The sequence below is a fragment of the Podarcis raffonei genome, chromosome 10 (assembly GCF_027172205.1).
Source record: "Podarcis raffonei isolate rPodRaf1 chromosome 10, rPodRaf1.pri, whole genome shotgun sequence".
Lineage (NCBI taxonomy): Eukaryota > Metazoa > Chordata > Lepidosauria > Squamata > Lacertidae > Podarcis > Podarcis raffonei.
Window position 1 is genome coordinate 70622100 of NC_070611.1, and position 25765 is coordinate 70647864.

The 25765-nt window shown below is 46.2% G+C and overlaps 1 protein-coding gene across 3 annotated transcripts in view; it reads left to right on the forward strand.

Annotated features, from left to right (window-relative positions):
• LRGUK (leucine rich repeats and guanylate kinase domain containing) overlaps positions 1 to 24808 on the forward strand; it is a 54847-nt gene extending 30039 nt beyond the window's left edge. Inside the window, exons 13-21 of one of the 3 annotated variants that reach the window (XM_053405738.1) lie at positions 1568 to 1681; positions 3142 to 3343; positions 4778 to 4894; positions 8601 to 8758; positions 11113 to 11201; positions 17528 to 17665; positions 21351 to 21377; positions 22612 to 22736; positions 23837 to 24808. In XM_053405738.1, coding sequence (XP_053261713.1) covers positions 1568 to 1681; positions 3142 to 3343; positions 4778 to 4894; positions 8601 to 8758; positions 11113 to 11201; positions 17528 to 17665; positions 21351 to 21377; positions 22612 to 22736; positions 23837 to 24042 — 1176 coding nt within the window. In that variant the 3' untranslated portion in view covers positions 24043 to 24808. Of the gene's footprint in view, positions 1 to 1567; positions 1682 to 3141; positions 3344 to 4777; positions 4895 to 8600; positions 8759 to 11112; positions 11202 to 16276; positions 17005 to 17527; positions 17666 to 21350; positions 21378 to 22611; positions 22737 to 23836 lie in introns of those variants that run through there. The other 2 variants (XM_053405739.1, XM_053405740.1) reach the window with 2 other exon arrangements.
• Positions 24809 to 25765: the final 957 nt, after the last annotated feature.

The window sequence follows — 25765 nt, forward strand, 5'->3', positions numbered from 1 at the left end:
CCAGCATGACTAAGCCGCTTCTGGCGAACCAGAGCAGCGCACGGAAATGCCGTTTACCTTCCCGCTGGAGTGGTACCTATTTATCTACTTACACTTTGACATGCTTTCGAACTGCTAGGTTGGCAGGAGCAGGGACCGAGCAGTGGGAGCTCACCCCGTCGCGGGGATTCGAACCGCCAACCTTCTGATCAGCAAGTCCTAGGCTCTGTGGTTTAATCCACAGTGCCACCCGTGTCCCGGGGCCTGGGAGACCAGAGTTCAAATCCCCACTTAGCCATGAAGCTCACTGAGTGACCTTGGTTCAGTCACTCAGCCTCTCAGCCTAACCTACCTCGCAGTAGGTTGTTGTGATAAAATGAGGACGGGGGAGAGCCATTCTCTCTACCTTGAGCTGCTTGGAGGAAAAGGTGCCGTATGAATGCAATAGCTAAGTAAAACAAAACAAATAAACTGAATGCTGGACTTGAGAACCCGACCTGATGTGGCATTCTTTTTATGTGATCCCGGCCGAAGGGAATTTTGTCTTTCCACTGTGCGGGTCTCAAATAGTGCGTCTTGAAAAAGTGCTGGAGGAAGAAACACAAATGGGCCGTCTTTTATGGCACTCCTAGGATAGCGTTCGAAGGGGAAATTGATGTGACTTCCCTGTGGAGAAATGCCCATAGTCTGAGCTCGTACATCTCATCGCCGCAGGAGTGCTTCTCTTGCGTGGGGAGCACCCAGATGGGCTGTTTATTGAGCAGGCCTGCCGATATGCTTGCACGAAACTTGGGACGAGGTTATACAACTTTGCCTCTTCCGTGAGCATCCGTCCCCATCTGTTCGCACAGACTTTGCATGGCGCTGCCAGCTAGCTGTTGTCACTCTGCACGTTTCCCAGAAGTGCAGTTTTCCATCACTTTTCTTGTCTGGCTTTTTGTGGTTAGAAGACTGGTGGGATAACTGGGGTAGAAGAGTCTTCATCAACCTGACACCCTCTGGGTATTTTTGGACTGCAACTCCCATCATCCCCACCTGGGCTGAATTAGAAAGCGCGACACAATTATCCTATTTTTTGTGTGCCAGTAACCAGTGCTTCCTCCTAACATGCAAATCCAACCTTAGTCTCCCAGATGGGCTGGAACTTCTGTCAATGAAATTAACGACAACATCACTTTAGTATTTATCAAGTGCATTACAATGTTCACAGCATGACCAATACTTCCTTGCTGTTTTTAGAAGCAGGAGATAAATTCAGGGGTACGTCGGAATTGCTTCTCCCATATTTATTTCGGTCCTCCCATTGCTATAACCCATCCTGGGACCTGCTGGAGAAGATAAATACTTTGATGGTGGGGTCTTCTGGTTCATAGTTCCATCTCTCACCCACCCCTTTGCACAAGCTCCTAGTCAGCACATGCGTCAACCCTACATTTCCTGCCTACAGCAGGAGAGATCAAGCTGCCATGTATCTGACGTGAGGAACGGCATGTCAGAGTATTAGATTCTGGGATCTAGATTGTGGTTTCTGGCGAGAGCTTTCCCCTTGGTCTTTCCTGCCTCCCAGGCTTCATTCTTTTCATTCCAGGGGAAATTCATTGCAACTTTTAAGTACAGCGGCTTCTACTACGGAATGGGCCGGGACACAATCGAGTCCATCGCTAGGGAGGGACTTGCAACCTGCATTCATATGGAAATAGAGGTAACGATGGGGATGGAAGCACCTTAAGCCATAGCAAAGTCTGTGTAATTACCGTATTTTTCCATGTATAACATGCCCCCATGTATAAGACGACCCCTAATTTTTGGGACCACAACTAAATTTTTTTTAGGGAGATTGCCCAAAGTTGTTGAGCTTTTTTGGGGGGGGGCAATTGCTCTACAGCCTGCCCCCAATGCAAATCACACGCATCACCGCAGCAACAATCATCTGCACGCTCGCCACCAAAGCCCATCTGCGAACTCAATGAAACCACTCATCAATACAGTATATCAACGTCCAATTGCCGCAGCCACAGCCAATCGTCAGCAGGCCTTGCCGCAGCAACCAATCACACGCCCAATCGCCGCTGCTGACACCAATCGCCTGTCCCCCCTCTGCTGTCCATGCATAAGATGACCCACAATTTTTGCCTATTCTTTTTAAGGGAAAATTATCGTCTTATACACGGAAAAATACGGTATGTTTTTATCATAAACCAAGAGCTGGGCCTCTGTCAAGCCCTAGCTCCAAAGCTGTGGTTCATTGAATCATGGAATGCTAGAGTTATATAAGTTAATTATTAGTTATATAATCAATAGCTAAGTTATATAATCAATAGCTAAGTTATTAATTATATAATTAATTAGATGCTTTTTTCCAGAAACATGAACTCAAAGCAAGAACCTCGTTTGAGCTGAAACAATTTCCCTACTCCGTGCTTCACTGCCCCACTAAAGAGGTTTAAGATCCATTTAACAAATGAATATTACTTATTTGTGCAGCCGAAGGCATTGGAAAAAAAAAAGACAAGATACATAAATCAGAATAAAATACATTACACAGTTAAAATAATTATTAAAGCCAGGCATTGTGTAGGATAAGAGTGCTCCCCTGAACAATTTAATTTAGCATTCCACAATATTTTCGCCTTAAAATTTTTGCTCCAAAACAGGCCGTTTTTTCAGAGGTGTAAGGGGACCTGTCCTCTAATAAGAAGTTAATCAGATGCCCAATTAATCTCTCAACTGAGAGATGCCCACAATCCAGACTGCTGGCTCTGCACCTAAAATTAGGAGAATCCAGTCTTGACAGTACAGTTGTACCTTGGTTCTCGAATGGAATCCATTACGGAAGTCCGTTCGACCTCCGAAAATATTTGCAAACCAAGACGCGGCTTCCGATTGGCTGCAGGAGCTTCCTGCATTCAGTCGGAAGCAGCGTCGGAAGTTTGGCTTCCAAAAAACGTTTGCAAACCGGAACACTCACTTCCAGGGTTGCGGCATTTGGGAGCCAAAACGTTCAAGTCACAAGGCGTTTGAGAACCAAGGTACGACTCTATTGGTTAAACAGTCCTTACAGCCTTTGCGTCAATCTGGGGTACTGTGTGTGATTTAACAACTTCAGCCAAGGCCTGTGAAGCCTCGAAGTGAATGATAACCGAGTACCTCTGTTTTTTAAAGGGTGTTAGAAGCTTGAAGAATTCCTACTTCCAACCTCGGTACATCCTACTGATCCCAGTGAACAAAGAGAGATACGGGGGTCAGCTGCGACGGATGGGGCTGTTCAGTAGGGCAGAGATCGAAGAAGCAGTCCGCAGGGTGGGCATGTACATTCAACTGAACCAGGACTTCCCAGGGTTCTTTGACGCGGTCATCAACGTTGGTGAGTCCATCCCTTTGGAACCCGAGTCTCCTCTACTGGCAAGGTAGCGCTGCAGTCTTCCTGGGAAGGCAAATGGAAGAAGCAGAGTTTGCGCAGTCCATCCAAACTATCATAGCAAGTACTCCTAACTCGCCTAACTAACAGCACCGAGGGCCTTCTGATGGTTCCCTCACTGCGAGAAGCCAAGTTACAGGGAACCAGGCAGAGGGCCTTCTCGGTAGTGGCACCCGTCCTGTGGAACGCCCTCCCACCAGATGTCAAACAGAACAACAACTGCCAGACTTTTAGAAGAGATCTGAAGACAGCTCAGTTTAGGGAAGCTTTTAACGTTTGATGTATTACAGTATTTTAATATTTTTTTTGAAGCCGCCCAGAGTGGCTGGGGAAGGCCAGCCAGATTGGCGGGGTATAAATAATAAATTATTATTATTATAACTCCTAACTTTCCCGTCCTGCACGAGATGCTCATGGGGTTAAAGGAGATTGCCAAGACATGCGCCAGCATCCATGTGATTGGGGGGAGGGGGGAGGAACAAGACAAATTGCCTGAACATTCATTCTCTGTATCTGGGGGTGGGGGAGAAGTCACCAGAGTAGCTGGTGCCCACAACACTCGGTCAAAAATCCAGATGTGCCCACAGGCCTAAACAAATTGAGTGATCTCTGACATAGGCAATACTTCTTCTTCTCTCTCTCTCTCTCTCTCTCTCTCTCTCTCTCTCTCGTATTTAATATTGCACTGATTTTGCTAAAAAGTTCAAACTTTTTAACACAACGAATATCAGCATTTTTCATGGCTCTTGATAGACAGACATGGTTTCAATTCTGTTAGTGTTTAATTACTTTTTAACGACTATCTTTTTATGTTTTTTGTTTGTTTTTCTATTGTATCTGTGTTTTGTATTTTTAATTTGTAATCTGCCTTGAGTCTCAATTTGGGGGAAAGGTGGGATATAAATAAATAAATGTAATAATGATGAAGCGTCATAGTCCGGAAGGACAAAATTACAAAGCTACAGTGCAGCTCCAAAGGGATAAAGAATTGACTCCTACATATAATTCCCTTTTCAAATAATATACGAAGAATAAAAGTATTGTCCATCTGTGAGTTCCATAATTACTGAGAATAAAGATTCTATAAAGTCTTAGATGAGCCAGACCTTTGCATATACTGGTGGTGCCAAGTGACTGGACACCTTAATATAAGAAATAATATATAATATAAGAAATAAAACCATGCCATTTAGCAAATAAATGTGGTCATGCAAATTCTGCCCTTTAGCTACTTTTAGTTTATGAGATACCTTTTCAAGGAGGGCAATTTGCCACATTCTAGAATGCCAGCAATCCAAATTGTCACGACTGAAGTTCTTCCAGGATTTGGCTGTGTTAATTCTTTTCTTTCTCTTCATATGTGCACCCCTTCATGTTCAGACGATTTTGACGAAGCATTCACCAATCTGAGCAAACTCATCGAGGAGTTCCTGGGGATAAAGCAGCCGTCGGAAACTGAGGTCAAAGGTTCTGCATCGGACACCAATCTCCTTTCAGGTATGGCATTGCAGATCCCCCCAGGTGTGGCCTGATAGTTGTGTTGCTTTTGGGAAGCAAAATGGGAATTTGCCACAGATAGCTTGTTCCACCTGTTGTCTTTGTCCATGGAGTTTTCTTGGCAGGGATATTGGAGTGGCTTGCCGGTTCCTCCTCCAGGTGGATCACGTTTGGTCAAAACTCTCCAATATGACCTGTTCATCTTGGGTGCCCTGCTCGGCATGGTTCATAGCTTCTCTGAGTTATTCAAGACCCTTCACCACGGCAAGGCAGTGATCCATGAAGGGGAATGGAGTTCGACAAGGCTGTATATTGTCTCCCTGCTCCCAAACCGGAATTAAGATTGCCGGAAGAAATGTCAACAACCTCAGATATGCTGATGACACAACCTTGATGGCAGAAAGTGAGGAGGAATTAAAGAACCTTTTATTGAGGGTGAAAGAGGAGAGCGCAAAATATGGTCTGAAGCTCAACATCAAAAAAATGAAGATCATGGCCACTGGTCCCATTACCTCCTGGCAAATAGAAGGGGAAGAAATGGAGGCAGTGAGAGATTTTACTTTCTTGGGCTCCATGATCACTGCAGATGGTGACAGCAGCCACGAAATTAAAAGACACCTGCTTCTTGGGAGAAAAGGAATGACAAACCTAGACAGCATCTTAAAAAGCAGAGACATCACCTTGCCAACAAAGGTCCGTATAGTAAAAGCTATGTTTTTCCCAGTAGTGATGTATGGAAGTGAGAGCTGGACCATAAAGAAGGCTGATCGCAGAAGAATGGATGCCTTTGAATTATGGTGCTGGAGGAGACTCTTGAGAGTTCCATGGATTGCAAGAAGATCAAACCTATCCATTCTGAAGGAAATCAGCCCTGAGTGCTCACTGGAAGGACAGATCCTGAAGCTGAGGCTCCAAGACTTTGGCCACCTCATGAGAAGAGAAGACTCCCTGGAAAAGACCCTGATGTTGGGAAAGATGGAGGGCACAAGGAGAAGGGGACGACAGAGGACGAGATGGTTGGATAGTGTTCTCGAAGCTACCAGCATGAGTTTGACCAAACTGCGGGAGGCAGTGGAAGACAGGAGTGCCTGGCGTGCTCTGGTCCAGGGGGTCACGAAGATGCGGACACGACTAAATGACTAAACAACAACAGCTTGTTCCACGCAAACATTTGCACTCATCATTGAAAGAGAAGGTCCTGTGCTAGGCTTGCCAGCCATTTGGCTTTGAAGTTGGCATTTGTACAGCATTACGTCCAGGATCACTGCCCCTCTGATTGGTTTCATGCCCAGGTATTCTGGGCTATCTAGAAATGTTACCTCTTCTGGGTGCTTGTATATCAAGTCCATTTGTGCGAAATTGAGGTCACCCATTTCTAGAACACTTTTTCTGTCCAGTGCCTGTTTGATCTCATTCTCCATCTCAAAATGCATTTTGTTCAGGGGGACTCCCTCGCACTAAATTGTTCTTGTCACCGGAGATCCCCACTCACAATGACTTGAGGATTTTTATCTTACTGGACTCCAGATCCTCTTTGATGTACAGTCGGACACCACCTAGACCTGGTCCTTCCTATAGAATTTGTATCAATTTGGTCTCTCCATCCCACCAGATTTCCATTAGGCTTGCTATATCTTGTTCTGAGACCAAGCACTGCAGCTTGCCCATCTTGGCTCAGAGACTCCCGGCATCAGTATCAAACACCTGTACATGAGGAGTATGTCTCCAGCCTGTCTTTGCTGCATGTGTTTTGCCCTGTGGCACTTTGGCCTCTCAGAATAGCTGTCATACGCCATTGCTATCCTTGTCTCAATGCTCATAATCGTGAACCTGCTGGCTCCCCGACCCAGCCCACATCCGATTGAAAGCTGTTCTGCCACCTCTTTTAATTTAACCTGCCAAGTGCTCAGCAGAAAGTCACCTTCAACAGAGGCCTTTGGGCATGTGAGCCAAAGTTCACAAAACCTGAAAGGCTCTTTCTTTCTTTCTTTCTTTCTTTCTTTCTTTTTCTTGCCTCCTTGGTGTGGATGCAATGATTAAGGAGGGCAGAGGAGTTAAAAAGAAGCCCTCCTCCCCCTTATCATTTTATGCTGTGCCATAAACCATCTGATATTCCTTGCAGGAGCTCTTAATGGCCTCTAATGTCTTTGCCGTCCTGTCAGTTTGCATTTCTTCGTCTGCCACAGCAACTTCATTATGAGCGCTGAGTTTGGGCAATTCCACCATCCATAAAAGTAACTTTGAAATTTACTACGCTCCATTAAATTCATTTAGAGTTTCATTTGTAGGTGTTCCGAATTAAAGTAATGATCGTATTTGGGGGGGGAGATTGCTCTTTCCTTATGAATGAGGGGAAATTGTTTGTTTGTTTGTTTAGGAAGGAGGGGGTGAAATCTTGCCTCAAGGTTGACTCTTTAGTATGAACATTTGCAGTAAGATCGTAATAGGGGGAGATTGGATGTTTGATATAATGGGAAGCTATTAAAAATCTTCTTCTAATGAACAGACATCCGTGAGCTTTTGCTAATGGACAGAGAGCAAAGAGGCAGCTGTGGGTGGAAGTGGCATTTAAGCAGAGTGATGGAGGTGCCATAATTGTTCCCCTTGGCCAGCTCCAGCCCAAAACATATTTTGGGTCTGGGAACAACAACCCTAAATGATGTTCAGAAATGCCATTTTCCTGCACAAGGCCCATTCACACATTTATTCACAGTTCCTAGTCTTTTTAATAGGGTTTTCACCGAAAACCTTGTGGGCCCATGGAGAGCTTTCTGGGGCCCAGGAAGTCAAGAGGGCCTGAGCTAAGCTTAAAACCCATTCCCATGAGGGGAAAAACACAGTAGATAACCCTTGAGGGTGTTTATGAAAACCTACTTCCAGTGTCCAGATTCTGCATTCTAGGCTGAACTTCATTAGCCATTTTAGAACAGCGCAGGTACCCTGCCCGTACGGGCCAGTCGTGACCAACTCTAGGGTTACGCGCTCATCTCGCTCAAGAGGCCGGGGGCCAGCGCTGTCCGGAGACACTTCCGGGTCACGTGGCCAGCGTGACGAAGCTGCTCTGGCGAGCCAGCACCAGCGCAGCACACGGAAACGCCGTTTACCTTCCTGCTATAAAGCGGTCCCTATTTATCTACTTGCACTTAGGGGTCCTTTCGAACTGCTAGGTTGGCAGGAGCTGGGACCGAACGACAGGAGCTCACCCCATCGCGGGGATTCGAACCGCCGACCTTACAATCAGCAAGTCCTAGGCACTGAGGTTTTAACCACAGCGCCACCCGCATCCCTAGAACAGAGCAAGCAACATTCTTAACCCTGGGCTCAGCATCCCTTCTCCATTTCTTGGAAGCAGAGAGAGAGAGAGAGAGAGAGAGAGAGAGAGAGAGAGAGAGAGAGAGAGAAAGAAATGTTGTATAGTTTAGGTGGGGACCCGGGGACCCTCCAGGTGTCGCTGGACTACAGCTCCCATCATCCCTGGCTGCAGTGGCTGATGGGCCCCGCAGTCCCTTAGCAACTGAAGGGCCACAGACCCCCACCTTCCCTGCTGCAAGGGGATTCTAGAACAGGCCGAGGGGCCAGGAGGTGGGTGTCGTCTTCCATGACGTGCTTTCTCAAGAATGGCAAGTCCCCAGAACTCCTTAATTCCCGCTGGCCTTTCTGCCGATTCCGTTTGCCAGGCTAAGTGAGCTCCCCTTCTCTTTCTCAGTTCCAAACGGGATGCTCACAGTGCCTCCGAAAACAGCATCTGTCAAAGGAACCGATGGGGTAGCGCCATCACCCACTCCCAGTGAGTTTTTGGACTCATCGGCCAAAAATTACTCGGCTGTCATATCGGCCAGACTTTCAGCAGAGAAAACACCAGTGGTAAGTGTGTGTGTGTGTGTGTGTGTGAGAGAGAGAGAGAGAGAGAGAGAGAGAGACAGACAGACAGACAGACAGACACTATGATTAAAGGTAAAGGGACCCCAGACCATTAGGTCCAGTCGTGACCGACTCTGGGGTTTCGGCGCTCATCTCGCTTTATTGGCCAAGGCAGCCGGCGCACAGCTTCTGGCGAACCAGAGCAGTGCATGGAAACGCCGCTTACCTTCCCGCCGGAGCGGTACCTATTTATCTGCTTGCATTTTGATGTGCTTTCAAACTGCTAGGTTGGCAGGAGCAGGGACCGGGCAATGGGAGCTCACCCCGTCATTGCGGGGATTCGAACCGTCGACCTTCTGATCGGCAAGTCCTAGGCTCTGTGGTTTAACCCACAGCGCCACCTGCGTCCCTTATGATTAATCATATCCAAAGTCTTACTTACACCAAGGGTTCCCTACGTGATCATTACAAGCGGCTGATTCTGCTTGTGCAGCCCATGGAAGTGGCAATCAGCAGCCACAGGAGAGAGGGCCTTTCCTGCTGCAGCATCTCTAAATTCTCCCTGAGCTTTGGCAAGTGCCAACACTGATGATGCCCAGGTGTCTTTTAAAAGGCCTAAAGGTCTGCTCCCAGACCTTTAGATCTCACTATATTAGAATTTTATATCTGTCCTATTTGAGAGAGAAAAAACTATAGCCAAACGAAATCGTGAGCAGGATTTGAATAAGAGACAAGGGAAGGAGAATAAATAAATGATTGTAATATAAGTTACAATAGAAAATAAGTGGCAGTTATGGCAGCAGATAAAGGAATACAATAGGAACATCCCGGACGTAAGGATGGGAAGCCAAAATGTAAGGAATTATTATATTGAAAGTGAATTGAATAATGTCAAATTATAAAAAATATATAATAATGTCAAATTATAAAAAATGAATAAAAAATTATTTTAAAAATGAATTTTAACTCTGCCTCAGTTTTTCCCTTTAAAATTTCCTTCCTGTATTTTAATATTTCAGTATGTAGTTCAATGTTTTTGTGCACATGGCTTTAACTACACACTGTGTGAAGGAGTACCACGCCTGCTGTCTGCCCTGAATCCGCTGACATCCTGCTTCCGTGGGTGACCTCAACTTGTAGCATTCTGATGAGAGAGGTCCCAGGTTCAGTCATTCCCCTTCTAGTTGAAAGGATCAAGTAAAAAAAGGGATGGTAAAAAACAACAACTCTGTCTCGGACTTAGAGAGCCACAGCCCATCAGAGTAGTCAGTGTTGAGCTACAAGGATAAATGACCCATTATTTGCCAGCTTCCTATATATTCCTATGCAACTAATCCTCCCCGTATCACAGCAGGACGGAGTTGGAAATCCAATGGAAGCTGTTTTTTAAAAACACGCATACTGAGGTTCTAGAATGATGGTGTGTAATAATGCTGAATCTGAGGTCAGCAGACATGGCAGCTATGGAATTATTACCATCATGCCTTATTGCTAAGAAGATTTGTTCCCCGGTTTTCTGGAGTTCGAGTTCCAGATGGAGAAGAGAAGCCAGAAACCGATCCATTACCCACCAATTAGCAAAAGGCTTTCGTTTCTCTGGAGAGAGGTAGGGATAGGGAGGGCAACTGCCCCCCACCCCTTACCCATGCCTTGAAAATAATAATAATAGTAATAATAATAATAATAATAATAATAATAATAATAATTTATGTTTTATACGCTGCCAATCTGACTGGGTTACCCCATCCGCTCTGGGCGGCTTCCAACAAATTAAAACACAAAAGACATAAAAACTTCCCAATACAGGGCTGCCTTCAGATGTCTTCTAAAAGTTGTGTGCTTGTTTATCTCCTTGGCATCTGAAGGGAGGGCACAACTACCAAGAAGGCCCTGTGCCTGGTTCCCTGTAACTCCGCTTCTTGCAGTGAGAGGATCAGAGGGTCCTCAGAGCAATAACAGCATCAAACATTAAGCAATCAAACATTGTGATTAGCGCTGCCAAAAACGACAGCCTAGAAATATTTTTAAAATAGCTAAATATACAATAAATAAATCCCTCCACACAGAAAATTAGGTGTTAGGGAACAGGGCTGCTGCCATCTCCCTGATAACCTAGGTTTCTGTGTTCAAGGATTGATTTTGCGTGAGCCCCCTCTCACCCAGAAACAGGTCTTTCCTCCTTGCTCTCTCTCTCTGGTTTTAGGCAGAGAGGAGCTTCTCTGCTGTTTCACAGCCCCTCCTAAGTTTTATTCTAACAAGTTACCTGTGATTCCTGCACGGCAGGGGGTTGGACTAGATGACCACTGGGGGTACCTCTACAATTATACGATTCTAAGTTGATTGTGCTTCTTTTTCAGGAGGAGGCTTCTCTTCAGAGGCGGCAGCAGACAGCCAAGCAGGGACTGACAGGGAAGGCTGTGAGTTCGTATAGCCAGCTGTTTCAGAGGTAAGGAAAGGCACGCGAAGGGGCTGCAATGAGCTGGAGTGGGAAGGAGGCTTCTTGCGTGATCCCAAAGCTCTAAGAAACCAGGAAGTAAAGTATTTATGCTCATTGACTGGGGAGCTTGGCAGCCACACACCCCAAGCCACACTCTGCACTATGAGTTCCCGACCACTTTCGTCGGAGGTGCTGAAGTCTTGATCCCTCCAAGGTTTTTGCAGGCAATAAACTGCTTGTTTTCCAAATATCTTTCAGAATTCATGAAGGCAAAAACTTGTGGTGGGATTTGATTTCTTAAAAGATGTATTCAGAAACAACAACAACAAGAATAATTATCAATAATAGCAATTATATTAACAACAACAACAATTAATTTGTACCCCACCCATCTGACGGGGTTGCCCCAGCCGCTCTCTGTGTTGGATTCTAACACAGAGGAGTCTCCCTCGCCTGTCTGTTTTCTCATTTTTACATTTCTTGCTTGGGAAGAGGGCTACATTTCATCAGGAGGGATGGAGGACAAATTCAGTTTCATTTTCATGAGAAAGTATCTGATCTGTACTTTCCAAATGCAATAGGTGGACCAACACACAGCCCCCCTTCAAAATGTGCGCTTCTCTGAATTCTGCAATGCCGTTCTCCAGTAAAACAATATGTACAAAAATACATAATATTAGAGAAGCTAACACACACACATATATATTATGGGGAATTGCTTGCCAAAATGTGTATATTAGAGAAAACGGCAACTAAAAATGGGTGTGTTGAAAGAAATTTGCATTAAACTGCCGACAAGTTTTCATGAATAATATTTTTTTTAAATCACAAATCGCTACAGGAATGTGGAGAACTGAATTTAGGACTGGCAAAATAATAATAATAATAATAATAATAATAATAATAATAATAATAATAATAATAATAAAAATAAAAATAAAATTTATTTATACCCTGCCCATCTGACTGGGCTTCCCCAGCCACTCTGGGTGGCTCCCAACAAAATATTAAAATACTGTAATACATCAAACATTAAAAGCTTCCCTAAAGAGGGCTGCCTTCAGATGTCTTCTAAAAGTCTGGCAGTTGGTCTCATTGACACCTGGTGGGAGGGTGTTCCACAGGGCGGGTGCCACTACCGAGAAGGCCCTCTGCCTGCTTCCCTGTAACTTGGCTTCTCGCAGTGAGGGAACTGCCAGAAGGCCCTCATTGGTGGACCTCAGTGTCCGGGCAGAACGATGTGGGTGGAGACGCTCCTTCAGACTGGCAAAATAGGAAACAGAGAAACCAAAACTGACTCAGCCATCCATTCCTGGCTTTGTGCTGGGGGAGTGGGGAGGAACCAACTCCAGGAATGCTGCAGGATAGGGACACCTCAACCATTAGGCAGAGTGAGGTAGCCGCTATTTAGGTTCTCATTGCCAGGTAGAGAGAGATGCACTTATGGGATTTTCAGATGCCCAAATAACTTAGCTGCCCTTGGTACTGTACACTTTACCTTGGTGGTGGCCATGGGGCGCTATGTGCTGCTGTGACTCAGGCAGCAAAGCATCTTTGCCCTTCCGTTCCATTAACCTGACTTACACCTGTTGCCAAATTTAGCTCCCTTTTGGTGCAAAACTTAGCAGGCGCGAAATACAGCCAGCTTTGGATGAGCTCTCTTATTCAGAAAAGCTGCTCTTGCTTTGAATTTCTTTTCCCCGAGACTTTGGTTGATTGGAGCACGCTTTGTGAACGTTGGGGGTCAGAGAGGAAGTCCGTCTCTCTGAAAAGTAATTGCAAAAAGCCTCAATAGATTTCTGCCTTTCCCTGGCTGAGCTCTTGGGGGGGGGGCGGGAATCTTCTGCTTTGATTTAGAACACAATGGCCTCTTTCACAGAAAACAGTTCTTTGCTCCTGGAGTTCAGTGGCTTCGCGTTTCTCCATCCAGCCACTCTGTTGCCAAGAGACAGAGGGGCGGCCTTCTTTATGGAGAGCTCTCTGCAAGACAAAGGTTTGAAATCCTTCTCCCTGTCCCTTGTGGGCACCGCATCACAGAATGAATCTAACGTCACTTGATTAGTCAGGGTGCTAATGGGCTATAGAGAAGGCTGCCTCCACAGGGTCATGTCTACTTCAAGTGGGAAGTGAAAAACATTTTGCACACCTATCTGAGAAACGCCATGTAAAAAGGTCTCCGCCGCCTTGAAGAGGGATGGCTGTCGTCTCTCGTGCACTTTTGCTGAAAGTCAGCCAGTTTTCTCCTAAACGAATGCAGCAGTTTGGATTCCGCAGGGTGGGTGCAAATTTGGCTCAGAGGGGCAGCTGTTTGCATTTTGAGCTCCATTCAAGGTGTGAGTAGTAGCATGCAAAGCCCAAATGGCTTGGGACCCAGGTACCTAAAAGGGCGTCTCTCCCAGTATCGAGCAAGTCAGGCCCTACAATTGGTGGAGGAGACAAGGGAGACACTGGCTGGTTGGCTCTGACCCGTGGTAGAGCCTTATCTGTGGTGGCTCCCTGTGGCCTCCCTGGGGAGGTGCTTCAATCCCACGCATTATTAATATTCAGGAATAACTCAAAAATGCTCCTGTTTATCCATGCATTTGATGACTGGAAAATACTGCTCCTGGCAACCTTGGTATTATGAGCTTTGTGGTCATATGATTTTTTTTTTTTTTTTGATGTTTAAAACACATGTTCATTTGTTTTTAATTGTACCGTTTTAACTGTTTTGCGTTGGCCACCCTATGGGATGTAAATTTAACAAATGATAATGATGATACCTGCTTCAGTGCTGCTGGCCTTTCATTAGGCAGGGGTTAGATCCTGGAGGCCAGTAGTGCCCTGAGCCCCCACCCTTCCCCTCTGTTGGAAGATAGAGCTGTGTGCCGCATGGTCTAGACCAGGTGTAGGCAAACTCCGGCCCTCCAGATGCTTGGGACTACAATTCCCATCATCCCTAGCTAACAGGACCAGTGTTCAGGGATGATGGGAATTGTAGTCCCACCCAAAGATCTGGAGGGCTGGAGTTTGCCTATGTCTGGTCTAGTCTGTGCTGGGAGATACTATCCTCTCGCTGGGAGTATTGACGTAAATTCGACTGCCACCCTGTTGGTTTTTGTGTGTGCAAAGGGGGGGTGCCATCTTTTCCTTTGCCCTCAGGCCACCCTGGCCTCAGAATTCGTGAAGAGATCAAAAGGGTGAACACTATTTGATCTCTCCCCACGATAGCAAAACTGGTTAGGAAGTATTAATAGTATTCCCCGTAGAAGAAGAAGAAGTTTGGATTTGATATCCCGCTTTATCACTACCTGAAGGAGTCTCAAAGCGGCTAACATTCTCCTTTCCCTCCCCCCCCCACAACAAACACTCTGTGAGGTAAGTGAGGCTGAGAGACTTCAGAGAAGTGGGACTAGCCCAAGGTGCATGTGGGAAGCGAACCCGGTTCCCCAGATTACGAGTCCACCGCTCTTAACCACTACACCACACTACCACTGTAGTAATTTCATGCCTGGTGGCAATTCCAGCCTACTGGAGGTGATTGGCACCCTTTGGAATGAGGACATGGTCCTCACAAGCAGTAGGACAGGCATTTTCCAACATGCCACCCAGCCATGCTCCTCCAGCTTCTACAACCATAAAACATGTAATTATATGTCATGCATAGGGTTGCCTCTGGCGTTAGACCTACTCTTGACACTGATAAACATGACTATGCTTGGTCCATTAATTTGAGTGTGTCTACTTGGAGGTAAAAGTGGTTGGAATCAGCCAATAGTTAATTTATGGGTTTCTTAAAAATAATATCTGCCTTGAACTGTGGCGTCCAGTAAGTAGCCCAGCTGGCTTTAAAGGGGGACTGGACAAATTCATGGGTGGTCGATGGAGTCAATAATGGACATAGGCTGTGACAACTACCTGGAATCTCCCATGTTCAGAGAAGCATCAGTTGCTGGGGAGCAACAACAGCAGAGGGCGATTGCCTTTGCATCCATCCCTGCTTGTGGGCTTCCTGGAGACACCTGGCTGATTACTGTAAGCCGGACTCTGAGCTGGGGGGAAACTTTGGCCTGATCTACCAGGGCTCTTTGTACATTCATATGAGTGACTGCAGCAGCGGCAGAGTATTCCCTATGGATAGCCACGCAACCCTACTAACTTGCCTAGCACCATGGAGAAACACAAACTGTTGTCTTTGGATAAACAGCTATTCATCTCCCCTGTGACCGCCTGGAAATAATCTGCCTGCTAAAGGAAAGAGCACAGGGGTTTCTGCAAATCTGTTCTGTGTGCGGTGCTAGTGGAGCTCTGCATTCTCCCCCATATCCTTTTCTCCTTGGGAAATCCTTTAGCTCCAGGCATGAGCAAGGGACAGCATTTTCCAGGTGTGAGTACAGGTGTACTTGCATACCTGCTCAGTCATGTCGCTAATATAATCTGAGCACACCGTACCATTTGCTTGTTTTGAGCCAAGGCACCTTTGGGGAAATTGGAATAGTAAATTGCTGACGTGCCTATAGGTAAAGGTAAAGGGACCCCTGACCATTAGATCCAGTCGTGACCGACTCTGGGGTTGCGGCGCTCATCTCGCTTTATTGGCCGAAGGAGCCGGCGTACACCTTCCGGGTCATGTGGCCAGCATGACTAAGCCGCTTCTGACGAACCAGAGCAGCGCATGGCAACGCCATTTACCTTCCTGCCAGAGCGGTACCTATTTATCTACTTGCACTTTGACGTGCTTTCAAACTGCTAGGTTGGCAGGAGCAGGGACCGAGCAACGGGAACTCACCCCGTCGCGGGGATTGGAACCGCTGACCTTCTGATCAGCAAGTCCTAGGCTCTGTGGTTTAACCCACAGTGCCACCCTTAGCACTGTTCATACTGTCCATAGAAATAGCATTATTTGTCAGCTTAATGTATTTGCTAGTAATTATTTCTTTCTCCTATGGCAAGATGCTTCCCACAAGCATCTGGCTGGCCTCTTTGATGGCCCACTGGCCTGATCCAATGGGCTTATATTCTTACATTTAAGATCCATTTCTGTCACCCTCTGGAAGGATGTTTGTGTGACCAACATGGCCCTGTAATGTTTTGCCTCCTTGCAGGGCAGTGATGGGGAAGCTGAGCCCCTCTGGATGACGCTGGACTCCCATCAGCCCCAGCCAACATCACCAGTAATCAAGGAGGAGGAATCCAGCAGCATTCAGAGGGTCACAGGTTCCCCATTCATGACGTTCTTGGCATCTGTCTGTCTCAAAAGACATTGGAATGCGCCTCCAAGGGCAAAGTCAAACGGCTGCATTAGCAGCACCAAAGTGACCTCCCTGGGGCGCTAGCCTGGGCAGTGTGTCTGGAGGTCCTGGGCTGCCCAGACGACAAGACCCCCTACTTTGCCTTGCTGTTGTGGTCCAAAGGAAAGCAGAGCAAGGCCTTTGGCACCAGCGTGCTGCAGCAGTTGCCAGAAGGAGTTGTACAAGGCACCATCCAACCGTCTTAGGGACTCCACTCCAGATTTGTGTAGGGTTTGCTCCTTAGCCTTTTCTTCTCCCGAGGATGTCCCACAAGGCAGCAGAGGCTTCCTTCTCCTAGATGGGCTACCTTCCATGTGGACGAGCCCTATGTAAGGGTTCCGAAAAAACACTTTTTGGAAAGGAGATGGCCATGCTACCCAACTGATGAGAATGATGAAAACTGCTCTTGCAGAAAAGCTTGGGGAGGCATAGAGCACCCATCATAAGTCCTGGGGATGTCACACTGCAGCCCCTCCATAGGCCCCCTCCACCCACTGCAGAAAATGAAATTATCTAGTAAATCCCAATGCTCTGTTCTCCCAGAGGGAGACAGAGGGCCTTCTTGGTAGTGGCGCCCTGTGGAACGCCCTCCCTTCAGATGTGAAGGAAATAAGCAGCTATCTTATCTTTAAAAGACATCTGAAGGCAGCCCTGTTTAGGGAACTTTTTAATATTTAATGCTGTATTGTTTTTAACACTCGACTGGAAGCCGCCCAGAGTGGCTGGGGAAACTCAGCCAGATAGGCAGGGTATAAATAATAAATTGTTGTTGTGGTTATTATCAGGCTAAACGTGTCCAAACTATTTGATCTCTTTAGCAGTCTTTCCCCCCTGTAGAATCCAGTATAAGACCTATAAAATCACTGGGTTCTAGGAGACCCTGAGAGCCATATCATTCAACACCATTGGTACAACATAGGGAAAAGAGGCCGGGGTTGATAATGCGAATTGGGGATGTTATGCTAAGGTGACATCACACTGGAAAGAAGGGAACGAATCTTGACTTTCTCTCTGATGCATATAACAGAGAGAAGTCCTCATATACTTCCTTATGTATCATTCCAGCTATTTTGACGGCACCTCCGCAGCAGTTGGCTTATCACATGCTCGGTTTTTGGAACCCCCATCTCAGGTTTCGATCTTGTCGCCTAGAAAAGACAGCAGCCCAGATCGTGGTGTCCCACCAGCTAGCCCAGACCGAAGGTGGGTAAGGGCAAAAGTGTTCGTTGACAAGGGGCGAGGTGGGCAGGTTCCCCATCTGGCAAGTTCTGACTTAGAACCATGCCTGGATCCTAATGGCTCCTCTGGTTTCATCAGGGACTGATTTCTTCCCTGTGGAAACCCCTTTCAGAGGAGCAGCCCAGCCAGTCTGGAGCAGCAAAAAATAAAAAGAGGCTTTGGCACAGAAACCAGAAACTGGCTTAGTGTGGAATGAGCTGTCACAGACAGTATCCCGTTTCATCTGATGCAACCCATGACTTGCATTGTAATTGAATATAAATGCATGATGTAACCTACCAAGGCTAATGTAACGGCACATGGAAGGGCTGGCAGGCTTCTTTTGGCTTGGTTGAAGCTCCTAGCCTTAAGGGCAGGAAGGGTGCCCAGGGAAATCCCCAGTGATCCCCACATCTCCATGACAGCTCCTTTCCCTGGCCCATTCTGCCTTCTTGCTCTCTTTACTCAATTTGCCAGCTGTAAAGATCTCGAAGCCGGCTGAAGCCTGCGTCATGCAGGAGGTTCCTGCATTCGTTTGTATCTGGGGAAACAAAACATTCCTTCCTTTCCATTTCCTCACCTTAAGGTGTTTTAACTCTGCAAGCGCCTGCACTTAGCACTCTTAATTGTGTTTGTGAGAAATCAACTGTGAGCCAAGCTTGCAAGGAAGCAGGCTGCATGCACTCACATTCATTCATTGTGTGTGCGCGCGCACCCCAACTGCTGTGTGAACTTGTGCTCCACAAAGTGAAGATCTGTACCCTAAGGTGCTGCAACAGCTGGCCAAAGGGATTCAGATTCCTCAGCCTTCTTGTCTTCTACTTTGCATGAGGTTTTTTTGTTTGTTTGTTTGTTTTCACATATTATATTACATTACATTACAGATGTACCAAAACCAACACCATTTCCTCCCCATACATTTATATTTCCTCAATCCATCATATTATTCTTTTCTCCTTCCTCCCACTTCCCTCCGCCCCCACTCGATTTCCTCCACATTATGCAATTTACAATAATCTTTGCATTCTACAATCTTCTCAAATCATCTTATTATCTTTCCTTACTAATTTTTCTTGCATCCAGTACTTCACATTTTAATCTAGGCATATTAGCGTATCATTTTTTTTGAGCAATATTTTGCCATATATTCATCAAAACATTTCTGCTCCTTTTTAAATTTTTGATTCAACTGATTTCTTATTATAGCAGTTAATTTTGCCAAAATTAAATATTCATTTAGTTTACAAATCCATTCTTCCTTTGTAGGTATAGTTTTTGACTTCCACCTAGCAGCAATCACTATTCCAGCAGCTGTACTTGCATATAGAAAAATTCTACACCCCCCCCCCGCCGTGGTATCTCTTCATATATTTTTTTAGAAGATATTTATTGAAATTTTCCACTTTAATACATTAAAAAATCAAAAAACAAAAAAAATTAAAAACACATACAATTTACAATCCTTATTTTCCTGTAACATATTTCCCTGACTTCCCCACACCTCCCCTTCTTATATTCCAATTCAAATTGTTAGTTCAACAAGTTCTTATCCCCAATTTTTAACCTTTTTCTATTTAGTTCATTTTAAAAAAGCCAATTTTACCTTATAAACATCAATATTTACATCAATTCTCACTCTTAAAACTTTTTTCTAAAGTCGACCCAAATTCCCTTCCATGACTTCCCCAATTTTCATACAAATAGCAAAACAAATAAAAGCAAAAACAGATTGTAATTATGCACCCTTTGGATCCCCAAACTCCACCCCCCCTTTCCCGGTTTCAATCCCCAACAAATGTCCATCAGTCTTAATCTACTATCAGCCTGGAGATCTCACGTCCGAGGCTCTTAATTCTCTCTCAATTCCTCTCTGCCGGTTTTTTTGATAGTCCTTAATATTAAACACCAGATCTCGGAGAAGCTCTAGCCAAATGGGGTCCATGTTTCTTCTAGCCAGACCTCCATACTTAAAAGTGGAGCCCGAATCTTGTTTCTTATTCCTTTCAAGTCCAAATGTCCCCAAAGCTCCAACTTCCACCTTAATCAGATTTGTAATCCTTGGATCTTCAGATCTCCACATAAGGAGATCTCTCCATTCTTCAGTCTCCAATTCAAACCAGATTTTCAACATCAAGTTCTTATTTTCCTTTGTAGCCATCATGTCAGACCTCTGGCTCTCCTTTGTCATCTGCAGCATTACAGCTCCTCCTTCCTTTTCCTCAGGAACAACATATATCTCTTTCTCCACACTCTCAAAGTTCTCAAATTTCTCTTCTTGTCCAGCTGCATAAACTTCCTGAGTCAAGTCCTTATCAAATTCAATGAATTTATTTACTGTTAAGTCCAGAGTTGCAACATTTGTAGCCAAAACATCAATTTGGCCTTGTAACTTTCCCAAGAGAACAAAAACTCTGTCCAATTTAGCTTGTATTTTCCCTCCTTCAGCCATTCTTGTAATGTCCCAAAACCCCCTCTAGAGGGATTTTGGTTACTTAATATTCCTTCCAGTTCAAATCCAAAAGCCAAGTTAGTTTGTATCAGTTCTTCCTTGTTTTCAACAAATTATAACCAAATTGTAACAAATATGACCAGCAGAGACAACAAAAACAAAGTTCCCCTTTTCAGCTTTGACAGCTGTCAAACTCTTCAATACTTCTTCAACAGGCTCTCTCGCGGATCACTCCCGGGTCCGGGGGGGTGGCACTTCAGCTCCCAAAATTAGCTCTTATCCTCCAGTAAAATTACTTATACTGCCAAATCGTGAAATTAATGTCTTTTATCCAATAAACAAGAAAAAATTCTCTCGACCTTAGTTAGCTGAACCTTGCTTAAGATTATTTACAAGACGGGGAGACGGACTTCCTGTTTGCACCTTCCCCGATCGTGCCTAATTCAAAAAAAAAAAAATTTCTTTGTAAATCCAATTTCCGTACTACTCACAGGTTGTTGCTTTTAAAGTCCAATTGTTCACAAGAAGAAGTCAGCGCTCTCCGACCATGGCATGCGGCTTCACTCCGCAGGAGAAGCAGTCGACTCTCAGCACCGCGCCGCTCACCCCGTCCCCCGTTCCGAAGCCTTTAAAAAGGCTCCTTCATGGGTTGGGGGGGGCACAAATGGTGCCCGCCGAGTCACCAAGTTCACAGGCTTCACCGCCTGTGATTTCTGAGGGTCCCCGCGTCGCCACGACCCAACTCCTGCGGAGCCGATTCCCTCCGGAGCTCGGAGGGAATCCGCCATTAGCCGATGGCGCTAACCCGGAAGTCCCGTGGTATCTCTTCATATATCAATCCAAGGAGATAGGTCTCTGGTTTCTTTGTTATTGATATTTTCAACGTCTTCTTTAGTTCTTCATGTACTACTGTCCAAAATTTCTTAATTTCCTCACACCTCCTTGCATGAGTTTTGATTGGAGCGGGAGAGAGGATGGCTCATCCCATTTGAGAACGCAGGGAGAGCCATGCCGGTTCAAAAGAATGGACTCTCTAGTCCTGCCTCCTGGCCAGCCAGGCACCACTGAGCTCCCTGCAAGCTGCCAGTCGGAAGCATATTAGCGGGATGAGTGCGGGGGGGGGCCTTGGGGAGTCAGCCCAGCAGTAGCCTGCACCCCTTTCCTAATCAATATATCCACCCTTCGTTTTCAATTTCATGCTTCCATTACTTGGGACTGAAGATCAAGTAAAACAAAAAATCAGTCCTGGTAAGTTTGAGCAAAAGTGTGAGCATGCCAAGATGTGAAGCTTGTTAATAGAGGTGTGATGTTGTTTTGTGAACGATGTTTATCATGCCTGAGCGGCTTGCCTGGGGAATTGTGGGTTTCCTCCCCCCCCCCCAATCTTGGAGCCTCCAGCATTTTCTAAAGCAAAGGGTCATAATTCCAAGCCTGGGGTTCCTGATGCGGAGAGCAAGGGGTGCAGCGTCGTATGGGTGCTGCATTGCTCCTGCGCAGTACATGTACTAGGGATGGAGAGGGAAATGGATTTCAATTGCATTTAAGAGCACATCTCATTCAAACTTTCCAAAGCAATACACAAGTCGAAACACGGCTATGTTTCAAAATTTGCGTTATGTTAGTGAAAATATGCAAAAATGAGTGCTACGTTAGGGAACGTTGCTTTGCAAAAATGTGCTTGTTAGGCAAAATGCCATACGCAAACATGTGCATTAGGAGAAATTAACACTGGAATTCTGATAAATCTTTTGAAAAATGGAAACTGGTATGGATTCCTGGAGAGCTGAGCTTACGATTGGAAAAAGAACCTGAGAGAAACCGAAATTGCCAGATTCAGCCATCTCCTTTGGCTCAGTAGGATGGGAAATGCAGGAAGGAAAAAGGAGCTCCAGGCAGTGAACTGGGTGATGGTGGGAGGGAGGGACTGGCTGGCTTTGAGGTATCCCTGCCTGTGGCACTTGTTCATTCGACTTTACCAAGGCTTGCAGTTCTACATCCGGCGTCAGCTCGACTGCAAAAGAAACCTTGGCACTTGCCCTGGTAATAGATCTGGGGGTGCCAATGAAGCAGAAATGAACCAAGGAGTCCACAGCAGGATCCCCTTGCTCTGCTCCCCAGCTGGTGGGAGCACATCTCTTGATTATGCACAGCTGATCTAAGTATGGAGTGCCTGGCGCCTTCCGGCTGTTTTGGACTACAACTCCCATCAACCCTGCAACCACGTGCTTTGTTGGGCCTGATGGGAGTTGTAGGCCAGAGCATCTGGGGAGGCACTAGGTTGGCACAGACTATTCTGAGCACACCCTGGCACTCATGTGTTAGTGCCAAGTCGGAGGGGTGAAACATCACAGGCAGGCTTGGGTGTTGTTGTAAGATCCGCTTCCTGATTCTGCAAGTCGCCCGAGTTGCAAAGCACATTATCGGTTTTCTTCTTCTGCTTGCTTGCTTTTTTCTTCATGAGAACCAAACTTTCCTTTCCCAGCCCCAGAGAGGCCCACGGCACACCAAGATATTCGCTCAGCCTTTCGCCGGGAGCACTTTCATCTAAAAGCGCAGCTTCTCAGCTGCCGCCCGCTGCCCCTGTTCCGTCAGCCGAGGAGATGGATGGTGAGCAGGAAGGCAGGAAAGGTGGGAGGGGAGGAAAAGCTTTGGCCATGAGCTCTGCTGGGCCAAGGTGGAAACGGCACATCTACAGCCCATGGGGGCCGGTTTCACTTACCTGTGATCCAGACACAGAACTCCCTCTGCTGTTTTTAAGCTCTAAAGCAGGGCTGGGGAGCCTTTTTTCAATCGGAAGGACACATTCTCAAAAGGGCAACTTTGTGGAGCTCAAAAGCAGGCCGGAAATGGCTTCGGTGTGGGTTGCATGCCAGCCATAACAAAGTTACTATCCCACTGCCCCCCCCCAATGCACACACATCTCCAGAGGTATTGCCACAGTTCAAAGCACATTCCAGCCATGTAAAGGCACTCAAGGACAGTGGGGAGCGGGTTGTGGCAGGAGGAAGAAGAGGCATGGCTTAGGGAGGTGTTCCAGTGACCAGGTGGAGACCCCAAAGGCTGCATTTGGCCCCCAGGCTTGAGATTCCCCACCGCTGCTCTAAAGAGACAAGTAGCAAAGTCAGCTATCGGTAGGATTCCCTGGAGCAAGTCCTGAGCCTTCAGAGCGGTATGTCCCTGACTCAAAGCTATAGTGATGCAAAAAAGAGAAGTGGCAAATGGCAGGGAAAGGAAATAATCCCTGCTGCGCTGTGCTTGTGAACTTCTGCAAAGGAGTTGGCAGACCAGCTCCAATATCAAACTAAACACTTCTCAGGCCAGATCAAGCATTAGCAGTTAGGTGGCAGAGAAGTGTGCTGCTTATTGTGAATGACGATGTCACGCCCAAGCCCATGCATCAGAAATGCTGACACACGAACCCCAATTCACCCATGGTAAAGAGCAAGTGTATTTCATGACACAGCAGTTAGGCGCTGCACAAGCGGGAAGACCCTTTGTGAAGCGGTTCTCCTTGAACAGGGTGCTTTGTTAAGGTTCTCACTGTTGGGCGTCTGCTAGAACCAGGACTCTCCTCCCATCTTCCCTGGCCGGGGCTGATGGCAGCTGGAGTCCTGGAGTCTTAACCCCACAGCCGCCACTCCTGTTCTAACGGCGGCTGCTTCCTACTCACCGGAACTGCTGACGAATGCCATTTTCCTTTCTTGCAGAGGCGACCCTTTCTCCCGAGTCCAAAGAGAAGAAAGCACCCAAGCCCAAGCCTCCTCCTCCCGCCGTCCGCCAACTCGTAGACCGTCCAGGTTCCAACACCAAGCCAGTACTCCCTCCCATTCCGTCCGGGAGGAAAAGAAACAAACCTGCAGCAGTGGAAGGGCAACCCTCTTCTGTGTTGTCTAACCCAAAGCCTTCGTCGTAGCCATTCTCCCCTCCACCCCCAGCCCCTTCCGGGAAAACGCCGCACAAGACTCCTTCGCTTCCAAGTGCTTCTCCTCGCTGAGATCTGTCTGCAGCTCGCTTGGAATGCCTCTTGCAGGAAACAAGCCACTCATAACAGGATGCTTGTTTTGGGTGACATGGGAGCCATTCGGAGGGCAGTCGGCGGGCTATTCCTCGCAATTTATATGTACATCTTGGAATACCAAGTCCCCCCTATGGTCAGCCATTTGACAGGGTGTTTTAGTTTTGGTAGATATTTCTAAATCACAGGCTTTATGGGGGTGATGGATGCTTTAACTGATTATGATGCATATCAGAGCTCTTATTTTCCCCCACGCTCCCAAGGAACAAAAGTAGCTTTTCATTTCACTATAAAAGATCTGAATAGCCAACGTGTCTACTGCGTTATTTCAAACAAGTGTTGTTTACAGTTGGTAGGCCTTGAAATACGCCAGTTTAGTTAATTTATTCCTCAGTTAAAACACAGACGCAGAATCATCTGAGATTGCTTTAGGTGAGTGATAGTCCTAAAAACACTCCACATTCAAATGGCAGCTATTTGAAAATTGTGACGGGATCCCTCAGACCCAAGTGGAAAGGTTAGGTCAAAATAGCTTAGCTGTGTACGATAATGGGAAGTAGACTCTAAGAGGCATGTAATATAAAAAGTGGTCCCATTGACCTCGGAAGAAGGAAGACCGTTTTAGCATCCAAATAAAAAATAATAAAATGCAATCTTTTGATCATTCTGTTTGGGACATTCTCTTTGAAACGTCAGCAATTGAAACACCCCACAGAAAATAAATCACCACTTACTCTAAGCACCCAAAGCATTGGGTCTTTAACCCTCTGAAAGACCAGCTTCATCTCCCAGCAGCTGAGAAAGAGACATAAATCTCCAACGGCCAAGAAAGAGAGTTATAGATGAACCAGCTGGGAGCCATTAGCCAAGCAGGTTGCTTTTGGATGTGTGAAATGGAAAGCACCCAGCAAACTGGAGAGCTTTAAAAAAAGAGACATCTGCACCTGCTCTGCACCTCATTCTCATTGTAGGCATGATTCAAGGCCGCTGAGCCTTGTGCCAGCTGGCACCTGAAACCTTGGGAAAAAAACGCTGATGCAAATTTAACTGTTTTGCTATAAAAAGCTCACTTAACAAATCTCTCTGGTAGAGAGGTATGGGTCAGGCTGGCACAGCAGTTCTGCAACAAGACAACACATGAGCTTTGTTGTATCGCGTTAAAAAGAAATGTGCTAATTTGTTTGCGATCATAGTAGGTTCCGATTCCTTCACAAATTTTTGTGTGTGTGCTGGCCATTAACGGCTTACAGCTAGGAAGTGATGGTCTGCAAAAAACAACAACACACAACCCTTTACGTAGCACAGTGGTTATTGCCGTCCTCTTGCTTTCCTACACTGCAGAACCTCTCCTAAGCCGTTCAATCCCCAGTATTGGCTGTGGCGGCCATTGACACCACAGCCGCTCAGCTAATAGGTAATGAGGGTTCAACTTCATTAAAACAGACCAGAGCTCTCACAGCCAATTCTCGGGAGCTTCCTGAACACTGCAACTTGCACATCCACCAGTTTTTAAATTAACATTCCCAGGATTTGGCCAATGAATCAAATTTGCGGTATTGGCAAGACCCACAGCTGAAGACACACAAAGCTTTATGATAGTAGAGATTAGCGGGAATGCCCT